Source organism: Delphinus delphis, chromosome 21, assembly GCF_949987515.2.
Source record: "Delphinus delphis chromosome 21, mDelDel1.2, whole genome shotgun sequence".
NCBI classification, from domain to species: Eukaryota; Metazoa; Chordata; class Mammalia; order Artiodactyla; family Delphinidae; genus Delphinus; species Delphinus delphis.
The window spans coordinates 5,335,007-5,351,790 of NC_082703.1; the positions used below are offsets into that span (position 1 = coordinate 5,335,007).

At 38.2% G+C, this 16,784-nt stretch overlaps 1 protein-coding gene and 1 pseudogene across 5 annotated transcripts in view; one reads left to right on the forward strand and one right to left on the reverse strand.

Moving 5' to 3' along the window:
• The window catches only part of ADAM32 (ADAM metallopeptidase domain 32), a 167,090-nt gene that overhangs the window by 63,560 nt on the left and 86,746 nt on the right, over positions 1-16,784 (reverse strand). For all 5 annotated transcript variants that reach the window (XR_009517859.1, XM_060001103.1, XM_060001104.1 and 2 more), the window contains 2 exons: positions 14,716-14,808; positions 12,875-13,073 (listed from right to left, as the gene is read on the reverse strand). Coding sequence is in view for 4 of the 5 variants with exons in the window: in XM_060001103.1 (XP_059857086.1) it covers positions 12,875-13,073; positions 14,716-14,808 (292 nt within the window). In the remaining variant the exon portion in view is untranslated. The remainder of the gene's footprint in view (positions 1-12,874; positions 13,074-14,715; positions 14,809-16,784) is intronic.
• Positions 6,579-6,798, forward strand: LOC132417542 (large ribosomal subunit protein eL39-like; annotated as a pseudogene).

Genomic DNA, 16,784 nt, shown 5'->3' on the forward strand with positions numbered 1-16,784 from the left:
CTTCTCTGACATTTAAAAAACTCTCATTAAGGAAGAGATCAGCAAGATGGCAGAGTAAGAGATCTCTCCAGCCTTCGTTCCCTCCCCCGCAACACACAAAAACAACAGTTAGCTCTCTACAAACGAAAATAGCCCTGGGAGGGGCTCAAGGGTACGATTAAGAACCTATAGTGGGCTTCCCTGGCGGCGCAGTGGTTGAGTCCGCCTGCCAATGCAGGGGACACGGGTTCGTGCCCCGGTCCGGGAAGATCCCACATGCCGCGGGGCGGCTGGTCCCATGAGCCATGGCCGCTGAGCCTGCGCATCTGGAGCCTGTGCTCCGCAACGGGAGAGGCCACAACAGTGAGAGGCCTGCGTACCGCAAAAAAAAAAAAAGAAGAACCTATAGCAACACAGCGGAGCAAAAAAGGAGACTAACTGGACAGAAAGGACCACTGGGTAGATGACTTAGGGGACATACTTGGAGAGCGGCAGGAACACAGAAGGGTGGGGACTATCAGCATCTGTCATGCAGTGGATGCCACCACCGTCCCCAGTGGCCTGCTCTCCAGAGGACACGGCAGAGTTTGCCAGGAGGGCCTCCACAACAGCCATGGACACCCCACAGCTTTCACAGTCGAGGACCCCACAGGGCTCACCACAGGAGGACCCCAGCAGCCCGCTCCACAGAGGACACTGGCAGCTTTCTCCATGAGGCTATCAAGAGCCATCTCCACCCAAATAAGAAGATGCTGCTGCACCCCACCCAGAAAGAGCTGCTAGTGTTCTGGCCAAAGACCAGGGCTGCCCCTCCACCCCAAACGCTGCATATGCCCCAGACCCCAGAGCCAGAGCTGCTCCATGGGCACCCAGTCACCAGTCCTGTGTGCTGCCCAGAGCCTTAGACCCTGGATCCACTGTTGCTCAGCAAGCACATGCTTTCCAGGCCTTGCCTCCACGGATGCTCCACGTGGGCCCATGCCTGAGACAGCAGGAAAAGCCTACAGGTACTATCACACAGCTAATACTATACTTATCTAACTAAGTGTAATATTAAGCGTTCTCCATCTAAGAGAACATCGCTAAATCACAACAATGTTTTACTAATTTCTTACTACTTTCATTCAATGTTGACCCTATACAGTGCAGTAAGGAAATAAAAAGAAGTAAATAACATACAAACTGGAAAATAAAAAGTAAAACATTCTTTATTCTCAGAAGACATGATTGTGTGTGTGTGTGTGTAGAAAATCCAAGAAAGTCAACAAAAAATACTAGTAGAGCCAGTGTGGTAGGTATTGTGGGTCATTATCAAATTCCAGTGATCTCTGCGAAATATAGCTTTTTAGACAAAAAAGTATACAGTCAGTTTGCTTCTAGCAGTAAATTTCATATCATCTTTGTCAGCATTTGTATAGGAAGAAATAACTCGGAAAGCGCTAGATGTTTGATTAGTTACCAGGCAATATACAAAATGTAAATTTTTTTTCTTATGATGATTCACTCTGAGCAAGTACTCTGAATTCTTATTATAGAATATTTTTTCCATTTAACAATTGTTCATCTACATCATGGTATAATTCTCTATTCTGTGATGACCAGTTAGAATAAGATTTCTCTATATTTAGTAGGCATCATTATGACTTACTATATCAGATCACAGATAAGGGGTCAAGATACAAAAATCGATTGTATTTCTACATATTAGCAACAAACAACTGGAAAACCAATCTTCATAAAAACAACACTTTTTACAATAGTACCAAAACCTAAAATGTAGTTAGGATTAATATAAAATAAAGATATTAAAAATATGTTCATTAAACTACAAAATGCTACTTAAAGCATCATGGGTTGCAAAACACAATATTGTTAAGATATTAATAATCCAGAATTCATCTATAAATCTGACACAACCTCAATCAAAATTCTAGGAGGCAATTTTTTTTTTTAGAAATTGGCAAGCTGATGTTAAAATTTATATGGAGATGAAAAGGACTCAGAAAATCCAAAGCAGTATTGAAAAAGAATAAATGAAGTTGAATGACTTATATTACCTAATATATAAAGGTTTACTATAAACTACAGTAATTAATAGCATAAGGATAAACAGATTGATGTAGAAGAAATCTAGAAATGGAACTATATTATATTATCAACTCATTTTAAACAGAGATAGCAAATCAATGGAATGAAAAAATAATAATCTTTCCAAGAAATAATGATTTAAAAGAAAAGTTAGGTTCAAGGTGAAGATGGTGGAATAGGAGGAACTGGAGCTCAGCTCTCCTCACAAATATATCAAGAATACATCTACAAATGGAACAATTCACACAAAGCACCTGCTGAACACTAGCAGAGGACCTCAGACGCCTAAAAGGACAAGAAAAGATCCCCGCATAACCAGGTAGGATGAAAGAGAGAGAAGGAAGAAAAAGAAAAGAGGAAACGGGATGGGACCTGCTCTCCTGGGAGGAGTTGAAGGAGAGGAGAGGTTCCCGCAACTGGAGAAGCCCCCTCACTGGCAGGGCAATTAGCTGAGATAGAAGGGGAGCTGCGAGGGCTATCAGAGGAAAGTGCAGCAACCAGTCTGTGGCAGGCAAGACAGAGCGAGATTTACACAGATGGTCCATGCCACAGCCTGCAAGCCCCAGGGTGAAACGGGTGTCTGCCAGTGCCAGAACATGGGGTTTGGAGAGCAGACCCAGGGAGAGGAGGGCTGTTGGCTGCTCGGAGACAGCCTGAGGGGACAGAAGTGAGGAGCTCTGCAACTGGGAATGCTCTTGGAAGAAGCCTGGAACACCACAGAAGTGAGGAGCCACTGTTGAGTGATGCATGAAGGGCGGGTCTGCCATCACAGCCTCTCTCCCCACACGCCAGCCCATGCCACCACAGGCACTAGGAGGGGCTCCAACCAGAGTGAGCATGCGTGCCCCAGTTGTTTCCACCTTATCCCCCTCCCACCTGAGTGAGCACGCACGCCACAGTCAGTCGCTGCCCCACCCCCTCCCGCCGAAACAGGCCAGCATGCCCCCAGTTGCTGCCTTCGCTCCCACTCGCCTGGGCAGTGAGCAGATGCCTGAGGTAGCCCACATGCAGAGGTGGGGCCGAAACCAAAGCTGAGCCCCAGGGGCTGTGCAGCTAAGAAGAACTGAAATCTCTCCTTGCAGCTGCACAAGCCACGGATTAACCACCACGATCAGCTTGGTAAACCCAGCACCTATAGAACATCTGAAGGGACAATGAGCGCTCCCACGGCTGAGACGGATCCAGCTTTAGCAGCTGTGGACTTTGTGGGCACGTACATGCAGGAGCTGGGCCAGGTCAAAGTCTGAGCTGCCTCCACAGTGCCCACAGCGGGTCCAAAGACCTACCTAGAGGTCTTGGAGTGTCTCCTGGGGAGGTGGAGGTTGGCTGTAGCTCACCATGTGGGCAAGGACACTGGTATCAGAGGCCCCAGAGAATTTTGTTGTTGTTGTTTTATTTCTTTTTTTAAAAATTTTCTGGGGTATTTTTTGTTTTGGGGGGTTTTTTTTTGTTGTTGTTGTTTGTTTTCTTAGTTTATTATTTATTGTTTGTTTTGGTTTTTTGTTTGGTTGTTTAATTGGTTTTTTTTTGTTTTCATTGGGGATTTTTTTTGGATTGTTTTTATGGTTTTTCTTGGTTTTAGTTTCTCTGTTTTATTTTGTTTATTTGGTTGCACAGCACAGCTTTCAGGACTTTAGTTCTCCAAACAGGGGTCAAACCCAAGCCCCCAGGGGGGAAGCACTGACTTATGGCTGCAGGACCGCCCAGGAATATTAATTGGCATGACCTCTCCTGGAGATCCCCATCTTGGCACCAAGACCCAGCCCCACCCAACAACCTGCAAGCTCCAGTGCTAGAACTACTCAGGCCAAACAACCAGCAAGACAGGAATACAGCCCCCCCATCAGCAGACAGGCTGTCTAAAGTCATACTAAGCTCCTGGACACCCCAAAACACACCCCTGGACAAGGACCTGCCCACCAGAGGGACAAGACCCAGCTCCACCCACCAGAGAACAGGCACCAGCCCCTCCCATCAGGAAGCCTACACAAGCCCCTGGACCAACCTCCACCACCAGGGGGCAGACACCAGAAGCAAGAGGAGCTACGATCCTGCAGCCTGTAGAAAGGAGACTTCGAACACAGTAAGTTAGATAAAATGAGATGACAGAGAAATATGTTGCAGATGAAGAAGTAAGGTAAAGGCCTCTCCTAAATGAAGAGGAAATAGGCAATCTAGCAGAAAAAGAATTCAGAATAATGATAGTAAAGATGATCCAAGATCTCGGAAAAAGAATGGAGGCACGGGTCAAGAAGATACAAGAAATGCTTAACAAGGACCTAGAAGAACTAAAGAACAAACAAACAGTGGTGAACAATACAATAACTGAAATGAAAAATACACTAGAAGGAATCAATAGCAAAATTACTGAGGCAGAAGTACAGATAAGTGAGCTGGAAGACAGAATGGTGGAAATCACTGCTGCAGAACAGAATAAAGAAAAAACAATTAAAAGAAGGACAGTCTCAGAGACCTCTGGGACAACATTAATTGCAAGAACATTCAAATTATAGGGGTCCCCGAAGAAGAGGAGAAAGAGAAAGGGACTGACAAAATATTTGAAGAGATTACAGTTGAAAACTTCCCTAACGTGGGAAAGGAAATAGTCACCCAAGTCCAGGAAGTGCAGAGTCCCACACAGGATAAACCCAAGGAGAAACACATCAAGACACATATTAATCAAACTAACAAAAATTAAATACAAAGAAAAAAATATTAAAAGCAGCAAGGGAAAAGCAACAGATAGCACACAAGGGAATCTCCATAAGGTTATCAGCTGATTTTTCAGCTGATAACCTGCAGGCCAAAAGGGAGTGGCATGATATCTTTAAAGTGATGAAAGGGAAAAACCTTACAACCAAGAATACTCTATGTAGCAAGGCTCTCATTAGATTTGATGGAGAAATCAAAAGCTTTGCAGACAAGCAAAAGCTAAGAGAATTCAGCACCATCAAACCAGCTTTACAACAAATGCTAAAGGAACTTCTCTAAGTGGGAACACAAGAAAAGAGAACAAAAGAGGAAGGGAAGAAAAGAGACCGACAAAAACAAACACAAAACAATTAAGAAAATAGCAATAAAAAGATACATATTGATAATTACCTTAAATGTAAATGAATTAAACGCTACAACCAAAAGACACAGACTGGCTGAATAAATACAAAAACAAGACCCATATATATGCTGTCTACCAGAGAGCCATTTCAGACCTAGGGACACACACAGACTGAAAGTGAGGGGCAAATGGAAATAAAAAGAAAGCTGGAGTAGCAGTACTCATATCAGACAAAATAGACTTTAAAATAAAGACTGTTACAAGAGACAAGGAAGGACACTACATAATGATCAAGGTATCAATTGAAGAAGATGTAACAGTTGTAAATACAGATGCACCTAACATGCACCTCAATATATAACGCAAATGTTAAGCCATAAAAGGGAAAATCGACAGTAACACAATAATTATGGGGGACTTTAACATCGCACTTACACCGAAGGACAGATCATCCAGACAGAATATTAATAAGAAAACACAAGTGTTAAATGAAACATTAGTTCAGAGAGATTAACTGATATTTACAGGACATTCCATCTGAAAGCAGCAGTATACACTTTCTTCTCAAGTGCACATGGAACATTCTCCAGGATAATCAGATCTTGAGTCACAAATCAAGCCTTGGTAAATTTAAGAAAATTGAAATAATATCAAGTATGCTTCCTGACCACAATGCTATGAGATTAGAGATTAAATACAGGAAAAGAAATTATAAAAACCACAAACACATGGAGGCTAAACAATGTTACTAAGCAATCGATGGACCACTGAAGAAATCAAAGAGGAAATCTAAAAATACCTAGAGACAACAAAAACACGACCATCCAAAACCTATGGAAGGCAGCAAAAGCACTTCTAAGAAGGAAGTTTACAGCAATACAATCTCACCTCAAGAAATAAGAAAAATCTCAAATAAACAACCTAACCTTATACCTAAAGCAACTAGATAAAGAAGAAGAAACAAAACCCAAAGTTAGTAGAAGGAAAGAAATCATAAATATCAGAGCAGAAATAAATGAAATAGAGACAAAAAAAAACAATAGCAAAGACCAATGAAACTGAAAGCTGGTTCTTTGAAAAGATAAGCAAAATTGATAAGCCTTTAGCCAGACTCATAAAGAAAAAGGGGAGAGGACTCAAGTCAATAAAATTAAAAATGAAAAAGGAGAAGTCGTACACCACAGAATACAAAGGATCGTAAGAGGCTACTACAAGCAACTAACCATAGCCCAATAAAATGGACAACCTAGAAGAAATGGACAAATTCTTAGAAAGATACAACCTTCCAAGATTGAACCAGGAAGAAATAAAAAATATGAACAGACTAACCACAAGTACTGAAATTGAAACTGTGATTAAAAATCTTCCAACAGGCCTTCTAAATATGTCCTTCCACTCACTTCCTCCTCTTTTCTCTTGTCTGCCATCCTATGTGTGGTTGAATTTGCTCCTCGCCATGTCTTCTCACAAGACTTTCAGGATCAAGCGATTCCTGGCCAAAAATGAAAGCAGAATCGTCCCATTCCCCAATGAATTCGAATAAAAACTGGTAATAAAATCAGATACAACTCCAAGAGAAGACACTGGAGAAGAACTAAGCTGGGTCTATAAGGAACCGCACGTGAAGTGTCACACATTTATGTGATCAAGGTCAATTGCATCTTAACGTATCAGAACATCACTAGTGTCTGGAACAGCTGCCTGTGTTTGATGGGAAAAATGGAATGGCTCTCTCCTCTTTTCTTGATCTTTCCTCATCACTGCTCACTGTGTAGCTCAGTAATAAATATGTGAAACCTTTTGTTGGAAAAAAAAAATCTTCCGACAAAAAAAAGGCAAGGACCAGATGACTTCACAGGCAAATTCTATCAAACATTTAGAGAAGAGTTAACACCTACCCTTCTGAAACTCTTCCAAAAAATTGCATAGGAAGGAACACTGCCAAGCTCATTGTACGAGGCCACTATCATCCTGATACCAAAACCAGACAAAGATATCACAAAAAAAGAAAATTACAGACCCATATCACTGATGAACATAGACACAAAAATCCTCAACAAAATACTAGCAAACAGAATCCAACAACACATTAAAAGGATCATACACCATGATCAAGTGGAATTTACCCTAAGGATGAAAGGATTTTTCAATATCCGCAAATCAATCAATGTGATACACCACATCAACAAATTGAAGAATAAAAACCATATGATCATCTCAATAGATGCAGAAAGAACTTTTGACAAAATTCAACAGTGATTTATGATAAAAAAAAAATACTCCAGAATATGGGGAGAGAGAGGACCTACCTCAACATAATAAAGACCATATATGACAAACCCACAGCAAACGTCATCCTCCATGGTGAAAAGCAGAAAGCATTTCCTCTAAGATCAGGAACAAGTCAAGGATGTCCACTCTCGCCACTTTTATTCCACATAGTTTTGGAAGTCCTAGCCACAGCAATCAGAGAAGAAAAAGAAATAAAAGGAACACAACTTGGAAAAGAAGTAAAACTCTCACTGTTTGCAGATGACATGATAGTATACACAGAAAACCCTAAAGATGTTACCAGAAAATTACTAGAGCTCATCAATGAATTAGGTAAAGTTGCAGGATACAAAATTAATATAAAGAAATCTGTTGCACACCTATACACTAACAACGAAAGATCAGAAAGAGAAATCAAGGAAACAATCCCATTTACTATTGCATCAAAAAGAACAAATTGCCTAGGTATAAACCTACCTAAGGAGGCAAGAGACCTGTACTCCAAAAACTATAAGATACTGATGAAAGAAATAGAATACAACACAAACAGATGGAGAGATATACCATGTTCTTGGATTGGAAGAATCAATATTGTGAAAATGACTATACTACCCAAAGCAAGCTACAGGTTCAATGCAATCCCTATCAAATTGCCGATGGCATTTTTCACAGAATTAGAACAAAACATTTTACAATTTGTATGGAAACAGGAAAGACCCTGAATGGCCAAAGCAATCTTGAGAAAGAAAAACAAAGCTGGAGGAATCAGACTCCCTGACTTCAGACTATACTACAAAGCTACAGTCATCAAAACAGTGTGGTACTGGTACAAGAACAGATATATAGATCAATAGAACAGGATAGAAAGTCCAGAAATAAATCCACACACTTATGTTCACCTAATCTACAACAAACGAGGCAAGAATATACAGTGGAGAAAAGACAGTCTCTTCAATAAGTGGTGCTGAGAAAGCTGGACAGCTACATGTAAAAGAATGAAATTAGAACACACCCGAACACCATACACAAAAATAAACTCAAAATGTATTAAAGACCTAAACGTAAGGCCGGATACTATAAAACTTTTGAGAAAAACATAGGGAGAACACTCTCTGACATAAATCGCAGAAAGATCTTTTTCAATCCACCTCCTAGAGTAATGGAAATAAAAACAAAAATAAACAAATGGGACCTAATTAAACTTAAAAGCTTTTGCACAGCAAAGGAAATGGTAAACAAAAGTAAAAGACAACCCTCAGAATGGGAGAAAATATTTGCAAATGAAGCCACCAACAAGGGATTAATCTCTAAAATATACAAACAGCTCAGGCAGCTCAATATCAGAAAAAAAAAAAAACCAATCAAAAAATGGGTGGAAGATCTAAATAGACATTTCTCCAAAGAAGACATACAGATGGTTAAAAAGCACATGAAAAGATGCTCAATATCAGTAATTATTATAGATATACAAATCAAAACTACAATGAGGTATCACCACACACAGGTCAAAATGGCCATCATCAAAAATCTACAAACAATAAGTGCTGGAGAGGGTCTGGAGAAAAGGGAACCCTCCTACACTGTTGGCGGGAATGAAAACTGGTACAGCCACTACGGAGAACAGTATGGAGGTTCCTTAAAAAACTGAAAATAGAGCTACCATATGATCCAGCAATACCAGTCCTGGGCATATATCTGGAGAAAACCATAATTCAAAAAGATACATGCACCCCAATGTTCACTGCAGCATACTATTCACAATAGCCAATAGCCAGGACATGGAAGCAACCTAAATGTCCATCAACAGAGGAATGGATAAAGAAGATGTGGCACATATATACAATGGAATATTACTCAGCCATAAAAAAGAACAAAATAATGTCATTTCCAGCAACAAAAATGGACCTAGAGATTGTCATACTGAGTGAAGTGGGTCAGACACAGAAAGACAAATGTCATATGATATCACTTATATATGGAAGAGGTTACAAATGAATTTATCTACAAAACAGAAATAGAGTTACAGATGTAGAAAATAAACTTATGGTTTCCAGGGGGTAAGGGGCAGGGGAGGGATAAACTGGAAGATTGGAACAGACATATACACACTACTATATATAAAGTAGATAACGAATAAGGACCTACTGAATAGCACAAGGAACTCTACTCCATACTCTGTAATAGCACATATGGGAAAAGAATCTAAAAAAGAGTAGATATACATATACGTATAACAGATTCACTCTACAGTACACGTGAAACTAACAGAATGCTGTAAATCAACTACACTCCAATAAAAATTTTTGAAAAGTTTAAATAAATAAAAATAAAAGTTAAATCAAAACCTCAGAGAAAAACAGGAAAATATGTGGATGACTTTGGAGTAGGCAAATACTTCTTAGAAAAACTATAGAAAAAATTTGATGAACTAAACTTCCTCAAAATTAAAGTTTTCTTATCAAAAATCACCATTAAAAATGTACATGGGAAACTGCATATTGGGAAAAAATACAATACTTATATCTTAAAATGCATTTGAATATAGAACGTATAAATTACACATATAAATAATAAAAAGGCAAAAACCCAATTAAAAATGGGCAAAGATGTGAACGAACACTACAAACGGAAAATATATATATTCCATATATCATATATGTAGTCAATAAGCAGCAAATAATGTGCTCAACATCTTTGATATCAATCATGATAGAAATGCAAATTAAAGCCAGAATCAACTACCATTTTACATTTACATTTACATTTACATTTTACTAAAATTAAAAAGACTCACAACATCAAATGTCACCAAGAACATGGAGCAACTGAAGTTCTCATGTTGCTGGTAGAGATAAGAAGTAGTATAATGTCTTTAGAAAACAGTGAGCAGGTTTCTCATAAAATTAAGCATACAGCTACTCTTAAGACAGCAGTTCCACTCCAAAATCTTTACTCAGGAGAAACAGAAACATATATTTACAAAAAGACTTATATATGAAGCCTCATAACACCTCTATTCATAATAGAAAAGAAACCTAGAAACAATCCAAGTGTCCATAAATATGAGAATGTAAAAACTATCTGTAGAATACTCATATGATAAAATACTTCATTTATATGAAGTTCAAGAACAGGTAAAATTAACATATGATAATAGGAAAGATAACCATTATTGCCTTAAAGGAACTGACTGAAAAGAGATAGAAAAGAACTTACTGAGCTGATGAAAATTTTCTACTCTTTAATTGAAGTGAGGATTACATCAAAATATACACTTCAGATCTATGAAGTTCACTTTACATAATTATATCCCAATTTTTAAAAGTTCGTGGTTAATGCTGCTAGTAGAAATATGATACCTGAAAGGTAAATCCATATCCACGTTATGTCTCTATTCCAATGAGAGGAAACTGCTGCCCTTTATATGTTGGGAGAGATCTAACGTCATCAAGTTGGCACAGTGGCTGGCCAGTCTGTCACAGCATTGTGCTATATCAGAATCTGAATTTTGGCCCATTGCTGTTGACTTAGCCCATGGTTGTTAACCAAGCAACAAAAGTAATCAGATCATCTTGCGGAGGGAAATTCTATTTTTGAACCCACACATGGTCTCCATCCCTGCAGCCATAAACTCTTTGTACGTGGATTCGCTATGAAAGTACTAGGGTACCTGGGAAAAAATGCTAGCATTCACAGGACAGATAATGTTATTTATCTGATCATACATAGCCTCCTCTATGTGGCATGCCCTGTGTTGAACTTTACATGCAACACAAAATCTTCACATTCCCTGCTTTACCTGACAGGCACAACCACATACACCTTCTCTAGAACTTCTTGTTATTAATTTTTTAATATTATTTTTTTCAAGTCCTAATTAATTGCACATGATTAGTCACTGTCAAATATCAATACTGCCTCTGAATTTCTCTCTTTCGGACAAAGTAGGAAACCACATACACTGCTAGGATTCTACACAATAAGAGAATTTTCCTACATCATTTTTCAAAAACACCTCTGAGAGAGGTTATAATTATGCGGAGGGAATCCACTTCCAAATGGTGTCAAATACTGAGCAGACTCATCTGTACCAGGCCTTAATTTTTTCTTCCTCCAGCAACTAGTTATAGTAAACTTCCCATAAAGCCATAGAAATGCATTAAGACTCTCAGATTATTCAATAGAGGGGTTCTCAAACTAATATTTGACAAGAATTAGCCAAGTTGCTAAGACAGTAGATCTTAAATGTTCTCACCATGAAAAAGAAATGGTAATTATGTGACATAACGGATGTTTAGCTAACACTATGGAGGTAATGATCCTGAAATATATAAAAGTACCAAATCAATACGCTGTACAACTAAAACTTACACAATGTTATATGCCAATTGTATCTCAATAAAGCAGGTGGTTGAGGAGACTTAAACTTACCTGAAACTACAAATCTACTAGAAGAAAACATAGGGAGAAAGCTCTTGGAAACTAAACTGGACAAAAATAGTAAGTGGGACGCATAAAACTAAAAAACTTCTCGGCAAAGGAAACAATCAACAAAGCAAAAATGAAACCTACAGAATGGGAGAAAATATTAGTAAACCATATATCTGATAGGGGATTAATCTCCAAAATATATGTTACTCATACAGCTCAATAAAAAAGACAAATAATGAGATCTAAATATAGCACAGGAGGGGCTTCCCTGGTGGTGCAGTGGTTGAGAGTCCGCCTGCCGATGCACGGGACACAGGTTCGTGCCCCGGTCCGGGAAGATCCCACGTGCCGCGGAGCGGCTAGGCCTGTGAGCCATGGCCGCTGAGCCTGCGCGTCCGGAGCCTGTGCTCCGCAACGGGAGAGGCCACAGCGGTGAGAGGCCTGCGTACCGCAAATAAATAAATAAATAAATAAATAAATAAATAAATAAAAATAAAAATAGCACAGGACCTAAATGGACATTTCTTGAAATAAAAGACGTACAAATGACCATCAGATACGTGAAAAGGAGCTCAACATCACTAATCATCAGGGAAATGAAAATCAAAACCACAACTCACAGCTTTTAGGATAGTTGTTATCAAAAAGAAAAAGATAATAAGTATTAACAAGGATGTGGAGAAAAGGAAACTTTTATATACTGTTGGTGGGAATGAAAATTGGTACAGCCATTATGGAAAACAGTAGACAGCCTTCTCAAAAATTTAAATGCACTACCTTATGATCCAGTAAGCCTATTCCTGGGTATACATATGCAATGAGTATGTTAAGTAGATGACTGTGGCAATTACTTCACAACGTATATGTATATCAAAACATTACGTTGTACACCTTAAACATATTTTTCTCATTTATACCTTAATAAGCTCAAAAAACTAAAAATAGAGAGTTAAACAGAATAAAGAATTTAAATATATATAATTGTCCATTGTCTTGGTAATGTTAATAAAAATACTGAGCGCCAACTACATAGATGTTACAATACAATACCTTTTCCATATATGCTCTCACAACGTGCATCAAGATCTTGGCAGCCTCCATCAAAACAAAAAGCTTTTCCTCCTTTACATTTGTGTCCATTGTGTATAGTTATATCAGCCGGACAGCTTCCTGAGCTTCCATTACAAACCTCAGGAACATCACATTCAGGATGCGCAATGGGCCTACATACAGCACCTGCTTGCATAAGCTAATAGAAATTAAAACATAAAAATTAAAGCATTATATATAAGGTTGTTGTGTTCATCAATATTTATTTTAAAATTGCTCTAATTCTATTTATAATTTGATGATGTACTTATTCATTAATGTCTCTATCTTCTTGTTATAAAGTCTTATGATAATCATATTGAAAAAAATTGAATGTTATCAACCAAAACAGGAGATAAGACATATGTACAAGGAAAAGGATAACACAAATATGATATAATGAGAGCCCAAGTTTTGTTTGTGCTTTGGTAGAAGGGAGAAAAAGTAGCTTTTAGCTTGGGATAATTATTCCTTTGGGGCAAAAATTATGAAATTTAGATAATTTCCAAATAAAATATACTTATTCAAACCATAGTTTTTAAGTATGGAATATCTGTAATTCTATGAAAATGTGAAACCTAAATAACTGAGAATGAACAGTGGGAAACCAAAGAGTGATTAAAAGAGGCAGGTCAACTACTGAAGTCTCAGAAAAAAAGGAACCCAATTGTAATTTTTCTCCTGAATTATCCTATGGTTAATTAACACTTTCATGTATACTATTCTGAAATTTTATATAAAGAATCTTAACTGGGCATTTATCTCATACTTCTTAATTGATGACTTCCAGTTCACACTAAAAAGATTATGGAGGTAAGAATTAACCACGATAAGATTCTAGGAGAAAAATAACATAAAACCACATCAGTCAAAGGATAGTGAAGAACACAGAACACTGGCAGATTGTTCAATAGAGGGGTTCTCATGTGACGAATCTGTCACACATATGTTGGAAGAGCTGAAAAGTAAAACAGGGGACAGGAATCAACATCTTCACCATATAAGCTAAAATGTGACATTTAAGTCAAATGATCTTTGTATAACAAATTCATAGTTTAAATTTTGTGCTAACACGTAGCATTTGGAAAGTGTTACATCTAGTGAGTTTCATTATTTATGCATTTATGGAAAATTGCTGTATCTTTCAGTTACATACTTACAGATACCCATTACAACCTAAAATATAACTTTTATTCACAAAAATATAAATATTGGGGGCTTCCCTGGTGGTGCAGTGGTTGAGAGTCCACCTGCCGATGCAGGGGATGAGGGTTCGTGTCCCATTCCGGGAAGATCCCACATGCCGCGGAGCGGCTAGGCCCGTGAGCCATGGCCGCTGGGCCTGCGCGTCCGGAGCCTGTGCTCCGCAACGGGAGAGGCCACAACAGTGAGAGGCCCGCGTACCATTAAAAAAAAAAAAAAAAAAAAAAGGATAAAATAAATGAAAACAGTCCTTTTTAGTGGTGATCTTCTGTATCAAAAAATTCTGTAATAGCTCTCAGTCAAGACTTAAAAACAGTAGGACATTTTAAAAATAGAATAAAGGAATTCTGTTGAACTAGAGTAAAAGAAAAAAAGACTTAAAAACAATAGCATCATTAGGGAGAATAATGGCATTATAAGGAGGCCTCAACATCCAACTATAACTCATAAAATCAGAAACATCATGCTGAATTTAGTATTTTTTTCTTTACATGAAAGGTCATTTACTTTGACTTAACAGCTAAGTGTCTATGTATTCTAAAGTATCCAAGACATAATTCATTATATACTTAGAAGATAGTAATAAACTAAAATCTTACTTGACAGTTGTTGCAGCATGAGCCTCTATCACACTGTGTATTTGGTTTCAGCACACAAGTTCGAGGATTACAACAGCTATCAGGTCCACATTGCTATAAATGAGTGGAAGGCACAAGTAAAAATACATCATGGAAGTAATATAAACTTTGTCAGGAGCTGTGCTTATTTTTTTATTTGTGGGGTAAAAATAAGCATGCTGTCAACATTTACAGATTTTTGCATCTCTAAACAATTACAATACTAAGGTGCCATTTTTACTTCAGGTCACAACAGAGTAACTGGTACCTTACTAATTCTTATTCAACTAGAAAACTGGGCAAAACATATAAAACAACTTTTTAAAGAAACTGAATAATAGAACAGAGTGTAGAATGGTAGTTACCAGTGCCTGAAAGGTGAGAGGAAAGGGGAGACACTGATCAAAGGGTACAAACTTTCAGGGCTTCCCTGGTGGCGCAGTGGTTGAGAGTCCACCTGCCGATGCAGGGGATGAGGGTTCGTGCCCCGGTCCGGGAAGATCCCACGTGCCGCGGAGCGGCTGGGCCCGTGAGCCATGGCCGCTGAGCCTGTGCGTCCGGAGCCTGTGCTCCGCAGCGGGAGAGGCCACAACAGTGAGAGGCCCGCGTACCGCCAAAAAAAAAAAAAAAAAAGGGTACAAACTTTCATTTATGAGATGAGTTATTTCTCAGGATCTAATGTACAGCTTGATGACTACAGTTAACAATACTGTATTGCATACTTGAAATTTGCTAAGAAGTAGAAGTATTTTCACCAAACCAAAAAATGATAACTGTGTGAGATGATGTATATGTAAACTGGTTTGATGCAGGAATCATCTCACAATGTGTACATATACGAAAACATCACATTGTATACCTGTACACCTTAAATATATGCAGTTTTTATTTGTTAATCATACCTCAGTAAAGCTGGGGGAAAAAAGGGTGGGTAGAGTTTAGACCCACTGCACAGTTAGAGAGAACAGTCCCCAAGACTGTCCTCATTTCTTTCACCAATCTCAAGTTCAGTGGATTCCCAAAACCACCCTCAGGTTTTATAAAATTTACTGGAAGAACTCACAGAACTCACTGAAAGCTGTTATACTCACAGTTATGGTTTATTATATGGAAAGGATACAAACTAAAATCAGTCAAGAGAAAAAGCACTGAGGACAGAATCCAGGAGAAGCATTAAACATGGAGCTTCTACTGCTTTTGTGCCATGGAATCGCAGCCATATTACTCTCCCAGCACTGATATGTGATGCTTCCTAACTCATTCTATGAGGTCAGTATTAGCCTAATATCAAGCCCAGACAAAGTAACATTACATATCAATAAATCTGTAGACCTCATCAATAAATCTACAGATCAATCAATCAATAAATAGATCTCATAAACATAGATGCAAAAATCCTCAACAAAAAATTAGGAAATTGAATCCAACAATGTGCAAAAATAATTATATACTACAACCAAATGGGATTTATCACAAGTATGCAAGGCTGGTTTATTATGCAAACATCCATTAATATAATCCATCATTCTGACAGGCTGAAGAATAAAAATCAGTGACCATAAAAATTGCTGTAGAAAAAGCACTTGACGAAATCCAAACGCACTTATACAAAATGTTAGCAAACTAGGAATAGAGAGAACTTCTTCAATTTGGTAACATCTAGAAAAAAATCTGTGGCTAATATCACAGTTATGGTGAGAAACTATAAGCTTTCCTCCTAAAAAAGAAACAAGGCAAGGATGCCCCCTCTCACCACTCCCTTCAGCATCTTACTGGAAGTCCTAGCTAATGCAATAAGACTAGAAAATGAAGTGAAAATATACAGGTGGGAAAGAAACAAAAACTATTTTTATCCATAGATTACATGACTGCCTATGTAAAGAAAATACCAAATAATTAGCCAAAGAACAATAACAGTAAAAGCCTCCTGTGACTAATAAACAATTATAGTGAGGTTGCTGGAAATTGTTTTCCTTTATACCAACAATGAAAAATAAAAATTTGAAATAAAAAACACAATACCATTTGCATTAGCACCAAAACAATGAAGT